The sequence below is a fragment of the Bicyclus anynana genome, chromosome 14 (genome assembly GCF_947172395.1).
Source record: "Bicyclus anynana chromosome 14, ilBicAnyn1.1, whole genome shotgun sequence".
NCBI classification, from domain to species: Eukaryota; Metazoa; Arthropoda; class Insecta; order Lepidoptera; family Nymphalidae; genus Bicyclus; species Bicyclus anynana.
In genome coordinates this window covers 13,517,553-13,544,931 of record NC_069096.1, presented here as the reverse complement: position 1 = coordinate 13,544,931, position 27,379 = coordinate 13,517,553, and the positions used below count along the sequence as shown (strand labels likewise).

The window sequence follows — 27,379 nt, the reverse complement described above, 5'->3', positions numbered from 1 at the left end:
CTACACGACATCGTACCGGAACGCTAAATCGCTTGGCGATACGTCTCTGTCGGTAGGGTGGTAACTAGCCACGGCCGAAGCCTCCCACCAGCCAGACCTGGATCAATTAAGTAAACCTCAATCGGTCGAGATCAATATTAAATTTTATTATTATGATAATGATTATTTGATTTAATCATTATCATCTGGGAGGAGATGACCTGTTGTATATTTTAACTTCAAACTTATCTATTTGTAGATAAAACAAAGTTGTAATGGGGAAAAATCTCTGGCATTGCCATTCAATGAAACGCCCATTTAGATCTCATATGGCATTCACCAAGAAATTACGCATAAAATATATCAATGTATAATATATATAGTAAGTAGTATTGGACACGGGATACTATTAGTAGAAATTTTATTGTGTTTGGACGGTTTTGACTGATTTTAGTTTTACCATTTCTGGTATAAGTAAACAGTAGTACCTATTGTGTATTTATCGAGGTATTTACCTTCGTCGTCGAGTATAAATACAAAAATGAAAGAAAAGTGGAAAAAAGAAAACAAATTATTCTCAAAATTTTATTTCGTCACAGAAAAATATGCACAGCACTTCATAGAACATCACTAGGTAGAAAATTCAACACCTCATTTTTGAAGTTCACGCCACAGTATAAAAAAAAACTCAATATAAATTGTACATATTAATAATAATGTCATTGTAAAAAGCCTATTTAAATTTAAAAAAAATAACTTTATAGAAGATCCGAATTAAAAACGACCTTCACCCATCTGTTTACTGGAAGGTAAATGCTATAGATACCAGGTTAGGTTAGGTTAGGTTAGACCACTATTATTAACGATCATTAATAATAGTTTGTCCAGGAGTTTTTTTTATTCTTTCCAAGTTAGCCCTCGACTACAATCTCACCTGATGTTAAGTGATGATGCAATCTAAGATGGAAGCGGGCTAACTTATTAAAAGTTATGTATTTCATCGAAAATAAAATTAATGAAATAAATTTAATAATTAAAATGATTATTCTTGTACCCTATATACCATATACTTTGGCGTGAACATTCTAAAAATCTACTACAAAACGAACTAACATTTCCAAACATCGAAACGCTTACATACTACGTCAGTCAATCACGTGTATTATTATTTATTATTATATTATGATGCATTTACACCAGACGTTCGAAACGCGCGTCCAAAACGCTGAGTTTTAGTGGCGTGCAAATCTACGTATGACTTGGGCTAATCAAATTTAGATTGAATGATAAGTTGCGAATTTAGGTAATTTTAATATAGGTAATTAATTACTCTCATTCATTTATTTGTCCTTTTTTAAAATGATAATAAAAAAATATAATACACAACACTATTAAAAATTATACAGGTATTATTATTAGTTAAACCAGAATTATTGAACAACATTTCCCTTTTTCAAGTATTTTTCGATTAGTTGGAAAGAAAAAGAGTGGTCACGTATCCAACTTTACTACTACTTTGAGCTCAGTCATCGACGAATGAAGTTATTAAGGCTTTATTTTTTAATATTCGATGAGACTATTAGAATTTTGTGATATGACAGCATACAAAATGTGTAATTGCTATCGAGTAAGTCCGCCTTTATTATAATGATGAAATTATGAGGTCTTTACTGTTAGATTTCATAGAAGTCGTAGAGGCACCCCGAGGGGATCATTCTCAAGCTGAGTATTAAATTCTATATTGACAGAACCCAAAATAGAGCCTCAAAACTCAATAACTTAACGGTAAGAGCGGTGGGACACATCACGCAGGGGTGGTGGTTCGATCATCGCACCGTTAGTTTATTGTCGTACCCATTCCTAGTACAGTCTTTCCCGACTAGTTGGGAGGGTAATGGTCATATTTAAAAGATATGGCAAGTACTGTTTTTATAAAAAAAAATCGACCCTGCGTTTAAAACTCAGCGTTTTAAAAGGCGTCAGATACGCTTCTATAATTCTGTGCATTAAAATCCCGTTATTTAGGCCCGTATGGATAAAATAACGTTGATATAAGATTTAAACAAAAGTCCGGTATTACACTGATTTTGCAAAATAATAAAAATTATTTAATCGCTAACATCAATATTTACAATGAATTTCATGATTAAAACCGTTAAAAAGCGTTAAAAGTAATAATGAATTCGTAGTAGTAAATCGTCGGCAAGAATTACAGAAAATATTTTTTATATACAGTAAAAGCTCGTTATTCGCGGGGGATATGTTCTCTAAATGTGTCGCGAATACAGAAACCGTGAATATGGAATGGTATTTTATATGGGATTATAAGGGTCACGTTCTTGGGTGACAAAATAAATAACAAATATATAAAGAAAAAACAATTAATTGAAGTTATTGATTAACTATTATCTTCAGTCTTAGACAATGGTTTGAAGAATTTTGACATTTTTTAAAAGCTTCTATACTTCTTCTTCTAGAGTGATTTTAAGCAGTGACATTCTTAAACCATCCATTCGCAATTTCGGCAATAATTATTTGCAAGTTAAAGTTTAAATTTGCAGATTTTACGTCAGTTTCGTCAGTCAGATCCGCGAATAACGAAATATTTAGCAGCGAATATAGGAATTGGGACGCAGTTTTTTAATCCGCGAAAATGAAAACATGAATAAGGAGCTTTTACTGTATTGGCAAGACTACTGCTATAGGCTAAAGAAATCACTAAACTTAAACATAAATTAAAAAAATATATCTAAATCTTTTAACTTTCGATGTGAGTGAATTACATTGTAACTCTCTATTGATAAATTATATATTAATAATATTATTATAACGTAATTTTACATTACATATTTATTTTTACATAATACTCTGTAAAAAAAATTCGAAAACTTAAAAATAATTAATACCTATTATTTTTCATGCGCATACAATATAACTTACTACATCAATGTTAATTCTAATGTTTTTACAGAAACTAATAAAAAGAATAATAATCTTGAAGAATATTATTTAAGCTTATTAAAAAATAAATATTATAAGTAGAAAAAAAAAATAATAACAACTTTTTATGACTTATAATAAACGTTGCTAAGCAAATCATTGATAGAATGGGATGTTCAGAACACAATATAATTCATTTTACTTAAGCAGTAAAGCACTTTTCGTATTTATCTATTTTTTTAGAAGTTTATGTTAGCAAATACAAAAATAGAGTAAAAAATATTAAAACTTATTATTACAGTTATTAAAATATTTAAAAATGCCTTAAAGGAGATGGTCCATTTCAGGTCCATTCTTGTACCCCGTATCATTAAAATTTAAAAAATACAAGGATTTTATTAAAATCTAAATAAGTGAATAAATCTAACTAAATAAAATGAAAACCCTAATTTTCGAGATAAATCTAGATGGCGCCCGTAAAGCAACTATGACATGACAATTGACAGCAAACGTCAAATCGACTACTGCATTGAAAATGTCATCAATCCGCCATCTACGCTTATTAGTGTTGCATTTTTTGGGAGAGAACGAATATAATTTCGAAAAAATTAATGTAAATTCGTATAATTTGATTTGTATAATATAAAAAATATTTTCTTTTATTTCCCGCCAGGGTACAATGACTGATCATGGGCTCCATACAATTTTGGACCATCTCCTTTACGAAATTGCGTTGAAAATACAAGTTCGGGCCTAATTGCAACACCACGTTATGTCTAAATTGATCTACATAATAGTGCTACATTGTACACAAATCTCTAAAGAAAATGATATAGACAAGTGGCTAAGTAGAACACCACGATATCTCACCGGTAAAACGTTTAGTCATCACGGTGGTGGTTCGAACCCGGCATCGTTGGTCTATTGTCGCTGGAAATCGAATCCATTACCTCTCTGTTAAAAAGCATAGATCAACACACTACCCACTGTGGCAAAGAGGTCATCGAAAGTAGTAAACGCAGTAGTGCTCAGAGTAAGCAGCCCCCCCTAGCCAAGTGACATGTCAATTCTCTTTCTACGATCGAAAACTAGAAAATGTATGGGAATGACAGATCTTGATCACGTGACCTGTCGATAGCAAATGTCATTCCCAATCATCTTACTAGTTTTCGAAGCGTTAGCGATCGTAGAAAGAGAATCGACATGCCACTTGGCTAGGGAGGCAGGGAAGATTAGCGATTTGTATACAATCAAATTAGCACTTCTACAATACTACAATCATTTATGTTCTAGCTCTAACTACGGAGTATGATACAAATCTTGTTACCAAGTATTAAAAAATAAATATATATATGAAAGATATTTATAATTTACAATGATTTTCAAAAAAAAGATAGACGAAATTCCTTGGTTTCCATTCCAGTTTTAACTTATGGGTTTTTGGTAAACGTTAAAAAAAAGTTGAAAAGATATAATATTCATTATTCATGGGATAAATAAAACACTGAATGAAGTCTCTCCTCTCAGTGAAAATATTATTAAAATCGGATAAGCTGACCCATAGATTAGCCCGGACAAACTAAACAGAAAGACAGACAGACGAAAATTTTAAAATAGCTTGCTCATGTAAATAGCCATAGCCATAGATAGCACTTGAAAAACACAGTTATTTTAAATTTCGAAATTTCACACAGACACATAACTGTTGCTTGGCCAGTTAAAAGTTCTTTTAAAAAAAACCGGTTGTCTATAAAGTCGGTTTACTGATGATAGTTGAACGTGACAACGCCATAAGAAAATACTGATGGAATGGTTGCATTTGCAAAAGAAAATGTTCGTTTTTCTAAAATACTGTTTAATAATCTCCATAGACCAGAATATACCTCATTTCTTCAACCCTAGAACGAGGGAACGACGCATGACGTCATCTTTTTTCGAGTGTGCAGCCGGCTCCATCGAATTATAAAATGTTGTTACGTCAATATTGTGTTATAAACTAGACTTGCATATTTTAACTTTTAACACATCCACTTACCCTAAATTCAAACTTATCTATTTATAGACAAAAAAAATTGTAATGGGGAAATAATCTCTGGTATTGCAATGAAACGCCCATTTAGATCTCGTATGGCATTCACCAAGAAATTACGTCTAAAATAAACCAAAATGTATTAAGCGGCATGTAAGTTGAACTATACGCAGTAACACATTTTTGGGGGTTAGCGACGTACTGTAGGTGCCACGAGTAACCATAGCAACACGTTGACTTCATTACAATCGCGTACGAAATTTCAATAAAAGTCCAGCCGCTCAGAGATTGCATTTCTAACAGGTCGTGATCGAATGGGACAAACATATTCAATTACAATTGTCTTGTTATTTTGACAAAGACAAACAGTTGGTATAACCCTGAAACAGAGCAGTTCAACAACGTTGTACGCCAGTTCAAAGTTACATCGCCAATTCGATCACGACCTGACTGAAGCGCAATTTCTGAGCGGCCGGACTTTATTTGACATCTTTAATATACCAGGCAACCACAGAGCACGGACTACACTATCTACCTCTCTAGCCATGTGGCTGAAACGCAATCTCTGAGCGGCCGGACTTAACATCTTTAATATACCGGACAACAACAGAGCACGGACTACACTGCTTGCCCTTGTAGGTAAGTGGCATGTCGATTCTCTTTCTACTATCGCAAACGCTTCGAAAACTAGAAAAATGTATGAGAATGACATTTGCTATCGACAGGCCACGTGATCAAGATCTGTCATTCTCATACTATTTTCTAGTTTTCTAAGCGTTTGCGACCGTAGAAAGAGAATCGACGTAACACTTGGCTACAGGGGCTGCTTAGACAACTCCTATTTTAGTTCAACTTATATGCCGGGGTAATATACATTGAATTTGACGAGAGTGTTGTTAAAAACATGTATTTTTCAATATGGATGGATGAGATTTCATAATGGGAGGGATATGTTCTAACTACACACGTGTCGAAATATTTTACGTACGATTTACGAGTAATTTACGTTAAATACACCTGAATACAATGTGGTCTAAAAATATACGTACGCACTTGGGAATTGCGTACAATTTCGTATGTGTCAAAATTATGCTTTTGTTCAAGCAAGTTAATATTATGGATGTTTTTTTTTTAATTTATAGACTTCACACTTTAACCCCCATATTCATACACACGGATTAAGTTTTAAAGCTCAATTTTCTTCATAGTTAATTTTGAAGCCTGCATCAAGGGTAAAGCGCCCGAACTCATCACCGACGGGTGGTGGTTCTATCCCACCCCGTTGGACTATACTAGTAACCACTCCTAATACAGTCTTTCCCGACTAGTTGGGAGGGGAATGGGAATATTGGTCATATTAAAAAGATATGGCAAATTTTCTTTTTTTTTTTAAAGTTAAGTAAACCAAATCACTGGTGTTCGCTTTATGATGAACACTTCTTATCAATACTTTGAAGTTGTATTGTACCAAGTTAACAAAAGGGTTGCTTCAGTTACCCTTAGATTAGACCCCTGAGGGAGGTGGCGTGGAATACATTTTTTTTTGTATCTTAACGAAGATATGATACCTTATGTTATTTGGGTCCCAGATAATTTTATGAACACATTTGTGTGTATCATTTTGCAAAAATGTTAACTTTACCGCGGTATATGACGTGTTTAAAACTGTATAAGTAAATGTTATAATAAGGATATTAATTACCGGCAATCTGTATAATTGATAAATGAAAATCTGTGTAATACCTGGGGCGTTCTGGCAATGTATGAAATATTATGAATATGATTGTCCATTACATATATTACCTACAAGTACGTATTCTATACGTTGTATTGTATCGGATTATACATATTGCCGGTAACTTATACAGGATGTCCCGTAATTAATGGATAAAACACAAACGCAAACGTAGATACACGACCTAATCATCTAAAACTAATTTGAATAGTTTTTCAAAAATTCTTAGGGTGACCAAGTTATTTTTCTTGTTTCGGATTTTCAATCCATCCATTAATTACGAGACACCATTTATAATGCAAATGCCTCATCTGTAGTGGTAGATTCGAGGCATTTTTTTATCATTCAATGTACATTCCGGGAATTCCGTTTAGTTTTGGGCGCAGTAATAACAGACCAAGTGCGATTGTCTGTAGAGATTGGCTAATGAAAGTAGAGACTTAAATCGCCCGCCAAATAAAAAAAAAATGGAGTAAATTCTCAAAATTATAGTGCAAATATTGGAATATCTAAGTTTTATACTTAATGTATTTACAAACAAAAAAAAATTTAGGTAAACAAATTATGAAAACTCATGTTTTTTAAATTTGTTTACATGATTTTTTTTTAAATTTGGTGATTACAGTCTCTATTAGCCAAACTTTATAAAATGAACGGTTCGTTCGTTCAAAAAGTTCACCATCGCGTCGACTGTCAACTGCCTACTCAATCGTCAAATGTTTCTATATCAAATTCTTATCTAACTATTATAACCAAAGGCATAGAGAAACTAGAGTAAAAAAAATAATTAATAAAAATGGCACAATTAAATAATAAATAAATAAAAGATTTTAAGAATGTACACAACAGTTGTATGTTTAGATTATTTAACTTTGACACCTCAACATGTTATGCATATATGTGTCTATGAAGAGTGAGGCGTGAAATTGAACTATATGGGTCATATACACTCATTGTCATCATCATTATCAGTCAATTACAAATTAAGTTTTTTTTTTTAAAACAAACAATGCCACAGATTCGACTTGTTTTAAAAATACGTTTGATTGTCAACGTGTCAATTGTTAAATTAATCTAAATATAAGAATTATTATTAAAAAGTAATTTGATGCCTATTTATTATTGATATGTCGTCTTCATTTAATTAATTCGAGTTAATTGTTAACCACAATGTTAAATAAAGTTTGGGTCTATGGTTACATGCCTAATGAGGCGCTCGATTATGATTAAAAAAAAGGATATTTGTCTAAGAGACGATGATAAAAATACCCTTGTAGTAAAACCAATAAAAAAATAACAGATATTATTTTTTTCATATAAAAACTTCCAAGAACGCGGTAGAGTATAATATTAAGTGAGTTCCAATTCACTAAAGTATTCACGTAAGCCTAATAAGGCTATTTTAATCAATGATTTTTACAACACAAACATTGGTTCCAATATTGGCTGTATTTTGCCAAAATTGTTGGTGTAAAATTGGTCCAAATCAGTTTTTTTAGTATTAGTAACGTTTGTCCCAAATTCAGCCCAACAGTTTGCCAAATTCATCTCATATTTGCTACTGTACAAGAAAAAAGAGAGCATACAAAATTCCTTCCACTATGTCAAAGTAGTTAAAAGAAATACGACCTTATAAACATAATAAATACGTGTCATTTTTCAATACAAAAGATTTGTTTAGACTAGTTTCAAGTATCAAAATTGTATCTAATAAACAAGGTTATGTCCAACGGGTTGGCAGAGGAACCAGAGCGTTACCTTGTTACAAATAAGTGCTAATTTCGCATAAACGTCCCCGAGGGGAGGGGTCGGTCATCAGTTGGTCGGTTTCTCTATAGTACTAACACCCTGCGAGTACGCGGCTTGGATACTTTCGCATACAAACTTGTATTGACTCTGAAAATTAAAAAAATATAAATTAGCTATTATCATCGTTAACAACCCATTTTCGTCTCACTGATGAGCACGAGTCTTCTCCCAGAATAAGATGGGTTAGGCTAACATTTCACTAAGTTGGTCTAATGCGGATTGGTAGATTTCAAACACGCAGAGAATTAGAAAATTCTTCACGGTTTTTAAATTAGATTAGATTAGGTACAGAATGTCACGTAATTAATGGAAACGAAAATGGTAGATACACCACCTAATTATCTAAAACTAATTTAAATATTTTTCAAAAAATCCTTGTATTAAAAATCTGATTCAAGATAGAAAAATTTTAAAAAATCTAAAAAAATATTTAACTTGGTCACCCTAGGAATTTTTGGAAAACTATTCAAATTAGTTTTAGATAATTAGGTGGTGGTTATCATTTACGTTTTATCCATTAATTACAGAACACCCTGTATATGTAATTATTAAAATATACAATACTTAATGTAATTCATTACTGCAATTTTTTTTTTTTTTGATTCAATGTTAGATGGTTGTTGACAAATAAAACAGCTAGAAATTGGATGACATTTGTCACACAGAGTTTGTAATTAATAAAATGTAAACTAAAAACACTTTATGTCCGTCCACAATAATCTTCAAAAATACTAAAAAGCTTTATGCAATATTCAATGGATTTCATCATTGCCAGATTAATTTATTTATCTCCCCACTGATTTTAATTTAATAATTTATAATTCGTATTAATTTCATTATTGTTTCAGGGTTTTCTGGTAATTTATAATTTACACAAATAATTCTTTAAAAAAAATATATGAAATAATACTTACAGCATTTTGTATACACATGGGTCTCTGAGTACGCATAGTTCGAACTAAGTCCAGAGGGTAGAGAGGTTGTCTTCTAGCCAACAGTTCCAACGCTGTCTCGGCTAGTATAAGAGCCCCCGTGCGCCCAACGCCGGCCGAACAGTGCACAATCATCGGCGGCTCAAGCACTCGCTCCTCTTCGGCGGCTAGCTCTTCGACTACTGTTGGTATAACTGGAATTATGTTAATAACCATTGTTAGAAAATAATGAACAAATCGACCGACCAGTCGGTCGGTTGATTTGTTCCGCCCCCCTACTCGACTCCTGTACAGTAAATCTTTCTACCTTTAGACCATTTAAATAACAGGGCCTGCCTCGCTAACCATTACCCCTCTGGCAAAGATCAAAAATCTATGATCCAATTGCTATAGAATCGATGTTTCATTGTTGTAATCGTTTTCGTCGTGTAAAGAGCCTAAAAATGCCGGTTTGAGTAGTTAAATGGCATAGAAAACGGCCATAATCTTGTAGTTTAGTAAAAGATGGAGTAACGTTTCATTTGAAAGTATTTATACCTTAATTTTATCAAATTTGTAATAAAAACAATTTATAAAAAGAATAGATTCTTTTGACGAAACAGCCAAACATCGATCACTAATCGAATATTCTATGTATTTAATCTGTGGATAGTCTAAGCAATGTGTTTGTTAGTCTGTGTAAAAATTACGCGTGTGTGTATTGCGAGTCAAATTCATCGTTGTGTGTAGTGTATGGACATAGAATATTTTTATTGGTGTTAAATATTTTCGACTAGCGGACCCGGTCAAGCTTCGTTTTGACATAAGTGCACTTATTTTCTATCCCTACTCTACCCTTCTATACCTCTACCCCTACCCTACCCCTGCCCTACCCCTGCCCTACCCCTACCCTACCCCTGCCCTACCCCTACCCTACCCCTACCGCTTGACTCTTAAACGTTTGTATGGGAAATAGAAAAGGGTTGTTTTTATGGTTTTTCCCGCAATTATACTAATTTTTCTTACCTTTAAAACCTTCCCTATACCTCCACGACCATTTCAAGACCAACATAAGATAAATCAATTCAGCCGTTCTCGAGTTTTAGCGAGACTAACGAACAGCAATTCATTTTTATATATATAGATGTGTGAGTTTACCTCGTCCCCCTCAATAACTGACAGACAATTTTGTTCGTGAATTTGAGTGCGGTGCATCTCCATTTTCTAATTCCTCTATGTTTCTACTCTATAGTACTGACCTGCTCTATGGTTCCTGAGTTGCGAGCAGAGCTTCGTGAAGTTGATGAAGGCGGTGGAGTCCTCCGGCACGCCGTGGTCCGGCCACGCCGTGTACTGCAGCTGGGTGACGTTCCGACTCGCCCCACTACTCGACTCCTGGAAATTAATTAAGTAAATCTATCATGCAAGTCTTCGAACAGTGCGTGTTGCCAGTGATGATATATGGTTCCGAGACTTGGTCGCTAACTATGGGCCTCATAAGAAGGCTCAGAGTCACACAGCGGGCGATGGAACGAGCTATGTTAGGAGTATCTCTGCGTTATCTAACCAGAAATGAGGAGATCCGCAGAAGAACCAAAGTCACCGACATAGCTCATCGAGTTGCGAAGCTGAAGTGGCAATGGGCGGGGCACATAGTTCGAAGAGCCGATGGACGTTGGGGTCCCAAAGTGCTGGAATGGCGACCCCGCACTAGTAAGCGCAGTGTTGGCCGACCCCCCACCAGGTGGGCTGACGACATCAAGCGAGTCGCAGGGATTCGCTGGATGCAGGTGGCTCAGTATCGTGATGTTTGGAAGTCCCTACAAAGGCCTATATCCTGCAGTGGACGTCCATCGGCTGATATGATGATGATGATGATGATCATGCAAGTTGTTGGTCACCTTGAGCGGCGTGGGGCCAACCTTGTGCAAATATTAATAATAATAATGATAATAATAGTTTATTTAAAGGTAAAAACCCAGTGTAAAACAAACATAATAATAATAATAACAATACAAAAATAGTAATTAAAATTGACATTACACTAGTTTTATTGTCTAACTAGTATAGGTATCCGTATTATCTATACATATTCGTATGTTCTGCTACTTTCTATTAGGCTCTTGGTGCACTGAAAGCCAATGTTTATAGATTGGGCAGTCCAGACACTCAGCCAGCGTGGTGAGAATCTCATTGTTCGAGGATCGCAAACGGTACCAAAAATTTGCAATATTGGTACTTGGCACTTCGCTAATTTTTGGTCAACATCAAATAGGCTACTTGCCTCTTTTGTAAAAGTGTTTAAACTGAATTATGGAAGTATTATAAGCTATATTTTATTTTGTCCCGTCAATAATAACCAGTAAAAAGTTTAATATAAATGAAAAAATATCTAAAATATCTACGTAAAATTTTTGCTGCCGAAACAAAACACATTAGCAAGTGACGTCATTCATAGTGATTGGCGTTTGCAGTGATGTGATATACCACGTCACCGCAAGCGCCAATCACAAACCGATGCCTTGTAGCGATGACGTCCCAGTTTATGATTGGCGTTTGACGGTGACGTGATAAAGATCCAATTTTGTTTTATAAAAATATTGCAATTACCAGATTATTTTCACAAATAAAAATGTGATTAGAGTTTCTAGGCAGCTAAACTGATTTAGATTCTAGATTTTGCTCACTGTTGATCAGGACGGTCAAGGTATTGGCGTGGTGCCAACCTTGGGCCAATATTAGTGGTACTTCGGCAATTTCAGTCAACATCACCACTAAACCACATTCAGACTCCCATACCATTTGCCAAACATCACCTACCGTTAGATTAAGGGTCTTAGACAGACAGACAGCAAAATTATTATAGGGATTCCATTTTTTTTCTTTTACGTTGGGCTTAAAAATAGTTCAACAGAAATATTTTATTTACCAACTAACCTTTAAACTCATTTCCCTTCTTACATAGTGTCCTAGATTTTGCTCACTGTTGGTCAGGACGGTCAAGGTGTTGGTTGCCTTGAGCGGCGTGGTGCCAACCTTGGGCCAATATTGGTGGCACTTGGCGCGCCCCCGCTCGGCCAACACTGTCAACATCACCACCAAACTGCTCTCGCACTCCCATACCATTTGCCAGAAATCGCCTACTGTTGATGCTAGTGGACCTAAAAAATAAGAAATATCCCAAAAAATATTTTTTAATAATTATCTCCAGATTGACGTCTATCGGCTGTTAATGATAATGATCATAAAATTTAAAACTGTCAAAGAAGATGGTCCAAAAATTTTATGGAGCCCAGGATTAGTCAGTGTACCCTGACGGAAATAAAAGAAAATATTATTTTAAATTATTTTTGATTATAAAAATCTACGAATTTACTTTAATTCTTTCGAAATAATATTCATTCTCTTGCAACACTAATATGGGTAATAAATTAATAATGGTGGATTGATAACGTTTTCAATGCAGTAGTCGATTTGACGTTTGCTGTCAATTGTGATGTCGTAGTTGCTTTAAGGGCGCCATCTTGATATGACTCAAAAACTTGGGTTTTAATTTTTTTTTTAGTTACATATAAACACTTATTTAGGTTTTAACAAAGTCCTTGTATTTTTTTAAATTTTAATGATACAATATTTTAACTAACCTTGCGTAGCGATGTAAGTCAGTACCAGATCAGAGTTGGGTATGTCCATGTTGATGTACGAAGCGTTGATGTAGTCCCCGGTCGGGCTGTTCTTCAATATCACTCGCGTTGAATCATCTGCAAATGATAATGGAATAAGACATTCATTTGATTTAAATACAATAAACTTATATAACGACTAGCAGAAAGAACTCTGCGGTATTAAAAATAACATTATGATCGTTATCAACCCATTATTCGGCAAATTTCTGAGCTCAAGTCTAGTCGAGTTAGGCTAATAGTCCACCACGCTAGCCCAATGCGGATTGGCAGACTTCACACACGCAGAGAATTAAGAAAATTCTCAGGTATGCAGGTTTTCTCACAATGATTTCCTTGACCGTTTGAGACATGTGATATTTAATTTCATAAAATTCACACAATTGGAAAGTTGGAGGTGGATATGACCTCTGCATCCAATTCCGGAGGGTATGGGTTCGAATCCGGTCCGGGACATGCACCTCCAACTTTTCAGTTGTGTGCATTTTAAGAATTTAAATATCACGTGTCTCAAACGGTGAAGGAAAACATCGTGAGGAAACCTGCATACCAGAGAATTACTTATCTTAATTCTCTGCGTGTGTGAAGTCTGCCAATCAGCAGTGGGCCAGCGTGGTGGACTGTTGGCCTAACCCCTCTCATTCTGAGAGGAGGCTCGAGCTCAGCAGTGAGCCGAATATGGGTTGATAATAAAGATTATTGGAGTTACTTACATGGAGCTATGTCTCTATATCGATTCTTGTTGATGTTTTGTTGGAGTTTCGCTACAGAAGAACATTCCTCCGACAATCTTCTTAACAACGTCTCGTATTGCTTCAAAGCCGCTCCGCTGGCTAAGCCGTCTCCCAGCAGAAGCATGGACTGCTCCAATGGATCACCTTCCAGCTGTTCCACAGGTTCGAGGGGAACGAAACACACTGCCGGCTCTTCGGGACCTGTTTCTGGTTCGTATACAGCTGGAAAGTATATATTTTACTTTCAATACGATACAAAAACTAAAGTTACTCGGACTGTCTGAAATGAGGAGATCCGCAGAAGAACCAAAGTCACCGACATAGCTCAACGAGTCGCGAAGCTGAAGGGGCAATGGACGGGGCACATAGTTCGAAGAGCCGATGGACGTTGGAGTCTCAAAGTGCTGAAATGGCGACCCCGCACTAGTAAGCGCAGTGTTGGTCGACCCCGAACCAGGTGGACTGACGACATCAAGCGAGTCGCAGGGATTCGCTGGATGCAGGTGGCTCAGTATCGTGATGTTTGGAAGTCCTTACAAAAGGCCATGTCCTGCAGTAGACGTCCATCGGCTGATATGATGACACAGAGATACATAATTGCTTGCAACTGTAGCATATATTTAACATTAATCATATTAATTGATTATGAAACACCGAACACGGCTAAGGTCAGAGTATGTCCTACCTTCACTCCCCACCACTCAACACCCCTCCCAGCGCGCGATGCGAGCGGCGGCTCGGCGCGCAGCCGCTCCGCTTAATTCGCAGTTTGGATCGTGCCGCGTTGCAAGAACCAGCTCATGCCTAAAGGTCCTGCATGGGTTCGAAACTAGTTGGGCCTTATATCACGTGAGTTTTATAATCAATTAATATGAATAACACTCACGATAGTTTAAATTCTAAATAACATTAATCATTCTCAGGTCATATTTAAGCGATCATTATTTTATTGTTTTTTTTTTTTTTTTTGTAAAGACCTAATTTCCTAAAAATATGTTTCAGTGTTGGAGGACACTGATCATGGAGGATAATTTGTTGGCTTTTTTCTTATACATAAATCTTCTGTATTAATTACTTACCATTTGGCTTCACAAGTAATGTTAGAACTCCTTTCGTGTTTCTGATCATTTGGACGACTTGTTCGTGTGTCATTTCATCCACGTCTTTGCCGTTTATCGATATCACCTGTACATTGAAAGACATCACAATCAAAAAACTTATACTACTACTACTTTAAAATTTTCCAAACGTCAAAAACGCTGTCGTCCATTTTGTGACGTCACAATGTTTCTTGAAGTCCGTCAAACTAATATTTTTGTTAAACTCTCCGTTTGGTAAAGGATTTGTTGTTGTGACGTCATGAAACAGTTGTAATATACATCATGGCCGACAGCGTTTTGGCTCGTTATGTAAAAATTTAAATTTTCATGTAAAAAATATCATATTTTTTTCAATCTAGTAGAACGATAACGATCAATTTAAGACCATTTAAAAAAAAGGTCAGCTAAAGTTTATTGATGGACTGTTTTACTTTTTCGCTGCTTTCTATATATTCTCATATCTTTCCGTGGCCGATGTGGTAGGATACGATGGGATTATTGGAAAACTCACCTGATCTCCCTCTTGCAAATGGACCCTCGTTCTCGGCGCGACCCTGGAGACCAGCACCGGGACACCGTTCCCTCCGCCCCGGACGTTGAACCCGAACCGGCCGTCCGGTCCGGCGGAGAGGTGCACGAACACAGCGCCCTCCACTCCCTCCGTCTCGTCCTCCGCTTGCTCCGGCGCCGATTCCGATTCCGATTCGTCCACGAACGGGAATGGAACCCGTAACGCGCGCTCGAGGAAACCACCGTCGCTGCTGTATGGAAAAGTATTTTTTGTAATATTTACTTCTTTGCATTAGGGCAAGGAGACGATGAAGTAACACAATCAGTGAGATCGCTTGTACCCATCGGCGCGAAATACATAAATCAAATGTACGTAGGCGGTAGAATCCGTGTTCCTTATGACAAACAGAAAAGATGTTAAGTGGAGTTGCGTGCGCCGCGCGCACTGTTGACGCACAGAGCGGGTGACGCGCCCGCCGACCGCTGCGTGTGTGGGGATGTACGACTACGAGTGCACTCACTCCTCGATGTCGCGCGCTGCGTCGCCCCAGGCGGCGCGCGGCGGCGGCTCGTCGTGCGCCGTGACGCGTGCGCCGCGCGCACTGTTGACGCACAGAGCGGGTGACGCGCCCGCCGATCGCTCTCTCGTCCGGGAGCTGCTGCGTCTGGGGAACGCAAGTCAAAGATATTTTTTTTTAAACAATATTTTTTGACGTGTTTAACCTGAGTAGTTACAGCAAACTATGTGTGATTCGCAACACAACCCGATATCTGACGTCACGCAGACGTGGGCTTTTTATTTTTAACTCACGATCTCGGGGGCGCCCGGACTGATACACTCAGACCAAAACACCCTTTCCGAACGGCCCTCTAAGTCGAGGTCCGAGTCTCTCACTTCGTAATCCTGCGAATTGTGGTATTAAGTTCATGCGTGTTCCCATGACAAGTGTCACCTCACGAAGCTCCTGTTGCTGGAGCGCGAGCGGCGCGCGTCCTCCAGCGCCTGCGTCTCGGTGCGCGCGACGGTGGGCGCCGCGACGCCGGCGAACGCGCCGAAGCTCTCCAGCAGGTGGCGGCGGCGCGGCGCTCTGTCATACAATTTTTTTTTTTTTTATTCTTTACAAGTTAGCCCTTGACTACAATCTCACCTGATGGTAAGTGATGATGCAGTCTAAGATGGAAGTGGGCTAACTTGTTAGGAGGAGGATGAAAATCCACACTCCTTTCGGTTTCTACACGACATCGTACCGGAACGCTAAATCGCTTGGCGGTAGGTACGTCTTTGTCGGTGGGGTGGTAACTAGCCACGGCCGAAGCCTCCCACCAGCCAGACCTGGACCAATTAAGAAAACCTAAATCGGCCCAGTAATACAATCGGACAATACGTTCGTTTTAGCACACTCAGAAGTCGATTACAAAAATAAGACAACCAATGATCGAACAAAGGTTATGATTCACAATATTTGTCAGGACAACTTAATTAACAGATCAAACTGTAACCAAAGTAAACCCCTAAAACGACAGAGAATGACCTTGAGAGGAGTCACGAACTAGTGATCGTTGTATGTAGGTTACAATATAAAATAAAAAAATCACCCCCTCTTTTAAAGGGGTTGGATTTACAAATAAACAAATGATGCAAGTTTTTTTAGTCACATATACTATGCATACCAATTTATAGATTTCTACCTTGAAAATTGCGAAATGCTCCACACAAACTTCCGCCATCCATTTTAGGGAAGTGAGATAAAAAGTAGCCTATGTCCATCCTAACTCACTATATCCACTGAAAAATCACGTCAATTCGTCGCTCCGTTTTGCAGTGAAAGACGTACAAACAGACAGACAGACACACACATTTTCACATTTACAATATCAGTATAGATTGAACGATGAAAAGCTTGACTACGATATCGTCGTGATAACTACCCGAGTTTTTTTTATAAAAATAAAGATATGGCAAATATTCTTTTTTAAATAAACTACCTGAGTCGGAAGAAGCCATGTCGTTCTACACTACACCGCCACAGCGCCTTGGCAGCACGCCCCGACCGCATGTTGAAGCCCAGCACCGTGTCGTAGGACTCCGACTGGAAATATGTTACAAGTTCCTCGTTTACAGGTGGTATTAACCATTATTTATGTTTTTGTAGAGGAGAGGATAGGAAAGGAGAGCTAGGATAGGAGAGATAGGATACAATAAGAGGGTATTTGATGACCTGAGCACAGTTGTTTGTAAGGCAGCGTAGACACCGTCACGCTGCCACTCGCTTTAGTAATTTTATGCAATAATTAGTGTTGTGTTGTAATAATTGTTTATAATAAATTGTTTAGTGTGGGCATGGAGAACATGTCGGTCAGGTGTCGACGCATTCTAAAGGGATCCCTTAAACCTACTCCCATGGCACAAGTCCTGGGACCTGTTCGGGGTGTTTCCTCTACCACAAAAAATGGTACAATCACTGACACAAATACTCATTCATTGAAAACCCATATAATATTCGGCTCACTGTTGAGCACGGTTCTTCTCTCAGAATGAGAGGGGGTTAGGTCTTAGTCCGCCACACTGGCTCAATGCCGATCGGCAGACTTAGCACACGTAGAGAGTTCTCGGATGAATAAGAATAAGAAAATTCCCAGTTATGGTTACCTCGCGATATTTGTTCTTGAAACATGTGACATTTAGTTTCTTAAAAAAATTATTGAAAAGTTGGTGGTGCATGCCCCGGACCGAATTCGAACGGTCCTCCAAATCAAAGGCAGAGGTCATATCCACTGGACTATCACGTCGTATTTTGTGCAAATAGTCATTAATCACACCAAATTTTTAAAATAAAATGTTTTATAAAACGTCATATGCCTAAAAAACAAATATCACGTGTCTCAGACGGTGAAGGAAAACATCGTGAGGAAACCTGCATACCAGAAAATTTCCTGAATTCTCTGCGTGTGTGAAGTCTGCCAATCCGCATTGGGCCAGTGTGGTGGACTAAGTGGCCTAAGCCCTATGCCTGAACCTTCCTCATGAATCACTCTATCTATTAATAAAGATTCTTAGTAGGTATCATTATCTTATAGTACTTACAAGTATTATTTAAAATTTTAGAGCTAATCCAGAAATTTAAAAACAAATTGACTCACTGGTTCTCGTTTAAGTTGTATGAAGAACTGCTTCTTCTTGAAGGATATCTTGACGATCTTGCTCCAAGAGAAAGTGTTCACTCGCGTACTGTTCTGGAATACGACGATACCGATTGACGTCACGCCAATGAATATGTCCTTTCCGTGATAGTCCTGACAACATACATAGAAATATATGAAATATGCAATATCCAGTGGTAAAGTCATACGAGATTTTCTCTGCTATACTAATAGCATTAACAACTGAGTCTTAGGGCCATAAATCATTTCTCTATATCTATCTCGCTTGCACTTATGGGTCTTATGGAGCCGTCTAGTGAAGGGTGTAACAATGAAAGACATATTATCGATAAGTAAAGTTTATTATCGTATCTTGTTCACAAAATTAAAAAAATTAACAATATTTGATTTAATATAATACATATTTCATATTATATAATTATTAACTAAATAAAATTAATCTTCATCTGAGTCTTCATCATCAGAATCTTCGTCTTCTGCCAAATTTATTATATATTAGTATCCATAGTGCGCAACGAGTAACACATGAATGTATTTATTTAATTGCAGTAAACACATTTATAGCAAAAAAAATACGCAATGCAATTACATTAGAAACCGACCAATCAGAATCGTCCAAATCATTATTGACTCATCATTAGCACGTGCGCAGGTAGCCGTTTATCGATAATTAGGGTGCGCAGGTAGGCGCGCTGCACATTCCTATCTTTTTTGACTTTTATGACCGGACGACTCAGATGATAATGCGCATACTATAGCTACGCAGACCAATGGGGATAACGTTTTTTGGTGGCTGATTGTGCATCTACTTTTTAATAGGAGATCGATGCCAAAACCTCAGTACAGTAGCCCCTATCTTATGAAGAGAAAGACATACCTAGTGTCGGCCAATAGTGCCTGAGTTGAAATAACGCATTCGTTATGTTCGTACGAAAAAAAATGATATTTCCGTTTGCATCTCTATTTGTCGAAATTTGTATTTGTCTCGTCTTGACATCGATCTCCTATTAAAAGTGGATGCACAATCAGCGACCAAAAAATATTCCCACTTAATGAGTGCCAAACACAACTTGGCACTCAATTCAAGTAGTCGCATTTGCAAATTCAACCTTAAACTCAATGCTTAAGGTTGAATTTGCTCTGAATTTGGGATTTTATTGAATATTGGACTATATTTTAAGGCCTTTAGATATAATTTTCTTTACCAATAATTCTAAAACTGTCAAAGCAAAATTGGCCAGTTTTTAAGTAAAATTTTACGTCTCGAGTAATGACTCGAGATTGCATTGAACTCTTGCACACATCTTGTAGAGAAAAAGAGAAAAATATCAAAAAATACCTTTGCAGGATGTGATTCAACCCCATAACAATCCAACCTCTTCGCGTGTTCTAGAAAGTTCGCCTCCGCATCAGCCGGTGACTGCCCTTTATGTAACTTATGCAGTTCTCTAATTCTTCGCTCGTCTTCTGCTGACTGCTTGGGTATAAGGCACAGCTCTGACAGGTAGTTCGGCTGATGTTCTGTGGCATTGTAGTCGCCTATTTCAGCTGGAACACCACAAGTTCATCATTAGCAACCCATTTTCGGCTCACTGTTGAGCACGAGTCTCCTTTCAGAATGAGAGGGGTTAGGCCAATATTCCACCACGCTGGTCCAATGCGGATTGGAGCAACCCATTTTCGGCTCACTGTTGAGCACGAGTCTCCTTTCAGAATGAGAGGGGTTAGGCCAATATTAAACCACGCTGGCCCAATGCGGATTGCCAGACTTCTCAAAAGTACATTGAGAATGGGGATGATGACTAGGTTTTAATATATTGATTTTTATGATACATTCGGGTAAATATGATCAATGTTAACTAATTTATACATAAAAAGCAAAGATTGACTGGATATTTGCAAAATAAATAAGATTATAAAATTTCAAAATCTACTAAAAATATTTTATCGTAATTAGATGAAAATTCATACAGTTTTAGCTTCCTTACATTAAATGTGACATTTTTTAATATATGAACTATAAACATAAACGCAGAAATAACAAAGATATAAGTAATTTTGTTTAAACGCCCATACAAATCTAACGATCATTAATTGCCTACGACGTCATAAGTGCGTACCATTTTGTATGGAGCGTTTTTCAGGGATCCGCGGCAGCGCCGCAAATCTGACCCTTTAAATCCCTGTAGCTCCGAAAGTAATGATCGCAGATACCCTGTTACTTTTACAAAATTGCTTTACTATTAGCGTACTCTTAATTTATATACAATTTAAAAAACTGTCATCATCCCTATTGAGAAAATTCTCTGGTATGCAGGTTTCCTCATAATGTTTTCCCTTCACTGTTTGAGGAAAACACACGTGACATTTAATCTTAAAATGCACACGACTAATAAGTTGCATGTAAACAAACAAACTCTTCTATAAATTTACGATAATCTAACATGCCACTATTAACAGCCACAATGTCCACAAATTGCATGGTACATTATCTCGTTCCGATGCTCAGAAATTTTCATTAGGTACCTGGTAACCCAGTTAGCTACCAGAATTGAGAATTTTCGTAAATAAAAAAGTTGAGCGTCTCATCAAGATGAAGCTACTCACGGAAAATAAACTTGATAGTAATCAATTGTAAAAATGTTCAACGGATCCTGGGCTTAAGCTGTTTGATATAAAATTATACTAACCCTGTACGGTAAAAGATGCAAGCAACAGAGCGGTGTTCTTCGGAGCACTCATTCTACCATCCAACAAGAGTTTTCTCAGTTGCAAGCATAGGAGGTACCTCGTGAACTCTTCAGCCAGGCGGCAAGGCTCAGGGGGATAAAATCTCACTGCCAACCAAAACTGTGCGTTGACACCGACTTGCTTCTTTACCGATTTGCCGCTGTCTAACCAACGCTGAAAAAAAAACGTTTTTATACAGGGTGCTTAGGAATATTTCCAATAACTTCAAGGTGTTGATGAGTCCACTTACAGGAGCCGAATTGCATAACTAATTTTAATGTTTCATGTTTTCATACAAACTTATTCAAATAATTCCAACTATCCATGTAACACACGCCTTTAGGTAAAATGAAAAGAGATATTGTTTGATTGAATGACAAGATAAGATGATGATGATGACAGTACTAGACTACATTTTTGACGAGAGTGACGAGCTAGTTGCGAGCACCCTGTATAGAGTACAGACGAAAGTAAGTTAAACGAAAATTATCAAACGAATTACGACAGTTATCTGCATAGTTACAAATTATAAACAAAAGTGTTAGGCCCCTACTCCGTGGTTGTTGGTACATTAAGATGTCAAATAATTGAAAATTTCGTTTCGATTGTAATGCAATATTTTATTATGGTTACATGTCTAAAACTCGAAAGTGTATTACTGTTTAGCATATATAAATTCGATGGAATATAAAAAAAAATATATATTTTTTCTGAAAAATATAATAATATATTCATATTGCTAAATTTCTGTATTTTTATTTATTAATCATACTTACAGGTTAATATTGTTATGAAGTTAAGGACATAAAAATGCACACAACACAATTTTTATAAGAACAACAATTATAATTACAAAAGTCAAGTCTGCACACTAAGACAACTGATTTCTGTTTGAAAATCCACTTAACTACATAATTAAAAACTTAGTCATAATATAAAAAAAAATAAACTTCAAAGAAAATGAGTCACCAAGGATGATAATGTGATAAATTGCAAACTAATGCATGACATCCTAATCCTAAGGTTCCAATTCATGGTTAACAGTTGTATGAGTCAGACATTTACATAATCTGAGTTTATTGGTACTTTAGTTTTTATAATAGTTCACAAAGCATAATCAATGATATTGCATTGATAAGGACTTTGAGTACTATATTGATGCACATGCATCAACATGTGAACTCATATTGTTATAATAAATGTTTATGTTTACACACACACACACAAACATAAAGTTGGCTAATTACATCATGAATACAACTTATATGTCATCTTAAAGTCTGGTTTGTTGTACTAATAACTCGAGATTTGCTGGACCAATTTGGCTCAAAATTGATGAAGAGGTAGCTGAGAACCAGGAAAAGGACATAGAATACTTAGGGTAGGGGTAGGGTTGAGTAGGGGTATGATAGGGTAGGGGTAGGGGTAGGGTAGTGATAGGGTAGTAGGGTGCGTCCGCTAGTTATAAATATATTTTTTTTGTGAAAAATAGAAGTGGGCTAAATTGTTAGGAGTAGGATGAAATCCACCTTTCTATCGGTTTCTACATGATGTACCGGAACAGATTTTGGATGTAACTTTGGTTCTTAAGAAATTGGAAAAACTTTTAATCCAAATAATGGTCCCTGAAGTATTATGAAACATTACTTTTAGACTGTAATTATCTGACAAAATCAAAGTACATGAATGCAAGCAAAATTTTATTTAGCCCAAAACTCTATACTATTATTATTTGTCATTTGTATATTTATGATAAGCATAATTTTAACAAATTACCGTTATTTCTGTATTCGTTGCATTTGGAGGAGACCCATTTTCAGTAAATTGTAATCCAAAGTAGTCCTTCTCTATCAACTCAAGATGTTGAAACACCAGTTCCAGCAGAACGCTTCCTTTAGCTTTTTTCTGTAATAAATAAAATTATTGATAAGTACAGTACATACAATACAATTATCTACAAGTACATAACATTATGTGAACAGTAGGCTTAGCGTGCGACAGTGATATGTCTTGTGAAGAGACAAAGAAAAATTGTCGCCCAATGATGGCAGAAACAAAAAATTGCTCTTTCATTGCAATGGGACGAAAGAGGTCACACAATTTCTGTAAAAATTAACGATTTTTACAAAAATTTTATGTATTATGATCTCAACCCATATTTGGCTCACTGCTGAGCTCGAGTCTCCTCTGATGAGAGCTGTTAGGCCTTAGTCCACCACAATGTGGATTGGCAGACTTCACACACGCAGAGTATTAAGAAAATTCTCTGGTATGCAGGTTTCCTCACGATGCTTTTCCTTCACCATTTGAGACACGTGATATTTAATTTCTTAAAATGCACACAACTGAAAAGTTGGAGGTGCATGCCCGGACGAATTCGAACCAACACCTTCCAGAATCAGAGGCAGAGGTCATATCCACTGAGCTAGCACATATTTATTATTTTGAATAAAATATGGTATTTACAGTATCATATTTATTCAAAGTAACATTGACTCTTTTGTACTATAAAGACAGGATAATTAGATTGATTTTTTATCCTCAGCAAAAAATTACTATATAGTCTTATACTTGTTGTATACAAAAGCCAAAATTGATGTGAAATGTTTATCAACAATAAATGAATATAGTCTGTTTCCTACTGTTTTAATTACATGTAGGTGTATAGATTTCAATTCTATTGTTATTTATTTTATTTTTTTATTTCAAAAAACCTTTAAAATCTTTTCTCAGAGGAGATATAATAGCTGCACATTGCAACATCCGAGCTAACTAGAAGTTTGGCACATACTATCATCATCATCATCATCATCATCATCATCATCATCATCATCATCATCATACATAGGCCTTTTGTAGGGACTTCCAAACATCACGATACTGAGCCACCTGCATCCAGCGAATCCCAGCGACTTGCTTGATGTCGTCAGTCCACCTGGCACATACTATATCTGTCATTATTTCAAAATGTAAAGCATACGGTGTGCGAGTACTTATTATTACTGTGTATGAACTACTAGCCGACGTTGTGCAGTTTTGCCCATGTAGTTTCTGTTTCCGTGAGAATATATGTATAAAATATAACCTACTACACTCGCATACAACATGGCTTTCTAGTGGTAAAAAAATGTTCATGATTGGTTCAGTAAATCCAGATATTGCCACGTACAATACCACAACTTTACCTCTTTATTTTATTAGTATAGATTTAGCGAGTTATGATTTATCCTAACCAATATTGTTTATAACTTACTGAGTTAGTAACAATTTATATTGCTATTATCCTCATAGACTAGATAACCATGTATTGATGTATATTATAAAAATAAATCCCTATTTTCCTTGGTGACAGCATCACACATAAGTGACCCTTTTAAATTAATTTTGTATTTGATTAATGATCCTGAGGGAGCTATGGCTCTATGATATTCATTTATTTATATATTATATTTAAATTTTAATGAAAAAAAAAAATATACATGAAGCACTGTTTTTTTTATTAATGTTCACTTTACAAGTAGTACCCCTCCCATTTTGAGAGGAGACTCATGCTTAACAGTGAGCCGAAGATGGGTTGTTAATGATTATGATGAACGAAAGACAGACGCCAGCAAGAGAGAGAGACAAATATCTTAGCAATCCATGAATTCACCGTGCGGGTGCAGGGTCCATCGCGTGGTAGAGAGAAAAACTGAGCAAAGCGCTGATGCGAGCTGGATGTAGGGTTAAGGAATTCCTTGACGATCGATCAACACCCCCCTCCTCCGCTCGTGTTGTTTTCCCTACCATTCGTATTAGAAACGCTGAACCGAAATATCTGTTGTACAGAGTGCACTACTTACTTAGTCATTCATAAATCATAGCATTCAGAAAATAGAAAAATACTTATCTCCAAACATTAAATCACGAACTCACCTCAATTTGGAACGAGTGCTGGGTATCGTCCAACAACACGATCGTGACATTGAAGATGTTTAGCTTCCTCTCTCGAGCCAGCTCCGATGCGCGGACATTATACGTACCGCTGGAACTACTGAAGGCCCGACGAGAGACGCTCTCAATCATTGCGATCGTTGTAGTGAATATTACGAGATAACATCCAAGAACTACGACCCCGCGTTCAGTTTAATGAATTCAATTACACATCGCACCGTAACCTCTAACCTCGTGAATCATGCACCACGGGAATATTGTTTAGGTATTCCTGTATACACGTAATTCGAGCTGTAATACGAGTGCGCGTTTACAACCACACTGCATTTTTCCAATTCATGTTTCTATATTATTGTCGGACGTTCCATTAGAAACGCACTTCCACTTATGTTTTTGATGTTACGTATTAATTTTAAAGATATTTTTGGAAAAAAAAATATTTATATTTGGGTCACTATATACGGCTGGTTATATTGCGTAAAAATAATTTAGATTTACTGAATAAAAATAGAAAACGAGAAATACACTTCCCTCGACGTACTATAGCGTCGCCATATTGAAAATAGAAATTTGACTGACACTGACACTTGACAGTGACCTAGTGACATTGACGTTTTTTTACCGTTCAGTAACGGTAAGCATATGCATTTTTTGTATCGAAAAGAAAATCAAATCAAATCATTTGTATATCAAAATATAGCACATTTATATCGTTGTAAAGAAAATGAACTGATCTTGATAAACGATCAAGACATAGATAAATATATAGAAAAGTGGTTGTGTAGCCTACACAGTACTGTGGGTGATCCCTTTGGAAAAGTGATGTTCCGTAACATTGAATATCGATACTTCATTTTATCTACAAACCTTCCTTCTGCGGTATCTTTATCTATATTGAACTAGTTTCAGGTTTCCCAACTTCTTCTTCGGTCCTAATATGCGGGGTCCGCTTTCCGGCATAATCTCGCCTACTTTGACCGAACTTGGGCATCCAACTTATAAGTTATAAGTTTCTTGGCTCTCAAGTCCGCGTCTATAATGTAGAGCCAGCGTTTTTTTGGGCGCCCTCGGTGTTTAACTCCAGGAACTGCGATGTTTAGACAACTGTGATCCACGTACCTCTGCGGACGTTGTGCAATATGACTATGACCATCTAAGACTGGCTTCTTGCTTGCAGCTTATCTCCGATGTCACGGACGTTGAGCCTACTGCGGATGTGCTCGTTAAATTATACTATACTTAGTCGACGTTATACATCCATCGTAGCATTTTCATCTCCGTGTCTTGGGGTTCCTGCACATATCTGATGCTTCATCAATGCCGACCAAGTCTCACAACCGTACAACAGTACCTACGGGTCGTATTAAAGATTTGTAGATAAGTCTCTTGAGCTTAAGCGGCATTCTGTGATCGCATAGAACATCAGTTTGATCCGCCATTTTCACCAAGCAGCACTTACACGGGCCTTGACATGGTCAATAACACCAGACTCGCGCATGACCGACCCCAAGTATTTAAAGGATTCTGAGCAATACGTTCTTTTCTCGCCGATTAATATACTACCCGGGGCCGTACCGGAGCAAGCAAGGTGCCTACTCTGTCTTCGCCGTATTGAGCTTCTAATTTTATTTTCCAGATGTTCACCTTCCGCTCAAAAGTCTCTTTGTCATGATTTACTAGTGCGATATCGTCTGCAAACATTATAAGCCACGGCGGTGGGTTCTGAATGTCCTCAGTAACAGTATCTAGCGAAACATTAAATAAAAAGGGGCCCAGAGCCAAACCTTGGTGTATACCGACTGTGACTGAAAAAGGCGATGTGTCCCCAACGGCAGTCCTAATTATAGATTCGGAAATTAGGTACATATCTCTATAAATCTCAGGTACGTTTTTAGATCGCTGTGCCCACCATATTACCTGCCGAGCCACACAGTCGAAGGCCTTTTGCAGGTCTAGAAATGCAAGGTAACAAAGATGGGATCCATTGTACTATATCCTGGATGAAAGCCAGTTTGACTCAGAGACAACACACTCTTGACGCAGCCGTGATTCGATAATACGTTCGAACAGCTATAAGGTGTGGCACATTACTTTGATACCGCGGCAAGTGGCACAATCCTTTCC

The 27,379-nt window shown here is 37.0% G+C and overlaps 1 protein-coding gene across 1 annotated transcript; it reads right to left on the bottom strand.

The window, feature by feature from the left end:
• Nucleotides 1–550: 550 nt before the first annotated feature.
• LOC112048774 (tyrosine-protein phosphatase non-receptor type 4) lies at nucleotides 551–25,818 on the bottom strand. The gene is made up of 16 exons (XM_052885378.1): nucleotides 25,238–25,818; nucleotides 23,099–23,227; nucleotides 21,283–21,496; nucleotides 19,932–20,140; nucleotides 18,572–18,724; nucleotides 17,417–17,520; nucleotides 16,384–16,518; nucleotides 15,952–16,095; nucleotides 15,432–15,681; nucleotides 14,900–15,005; nucleotides 13,800–14,042; nucleotides 13,048–13,164; nucleotides 12,341–12,564; nucleotides 10,663–10,798; nucleotides 9,407–9,618; nucleotides 551–8,579 (listed from the first exon to the last, which is right to left on the bottom strand). Exons 1-16 carry the CDS (start codon nucleotides 25,385–25,387, stop codon nucleotides 8,499–8,501), a joined length of 2,607 nt encoding a protein of 868 aa, XP_052741338.1. The 5' UTR covers nucleotides 25,388–25,818; the 3' UTR covers nucleotides 551–8,498.
• Nucleotides 25,819–27,379: the final 1,561 nt, after the last annotated feature.

Bases quoted from the DNA above. Each gene is read 5' to 3' on its own strand.
- LOC112048774 (XM_052885378.1), bottom strand. From the start codon at position 25,387: ATGATTGAGAGCGTCTCTCGTCGGGCCTTCAGTAGTTCCAGCGGTACG. The intron at 23,228-25,237 runs GTGAGTTCGTGA...TATTTATTACAG, and splicing joins AGCACTCGTTCCAAATTGAG to AAAAAAGCTAAAGGAAGCGT. The intron at 14,043-14,899 runs GTAAGTAATTAA...TATACTTTCCAG, and splicing joins ATTACTTGTGAAGCCAAATG to CTGTATACGAACCAGAAACA.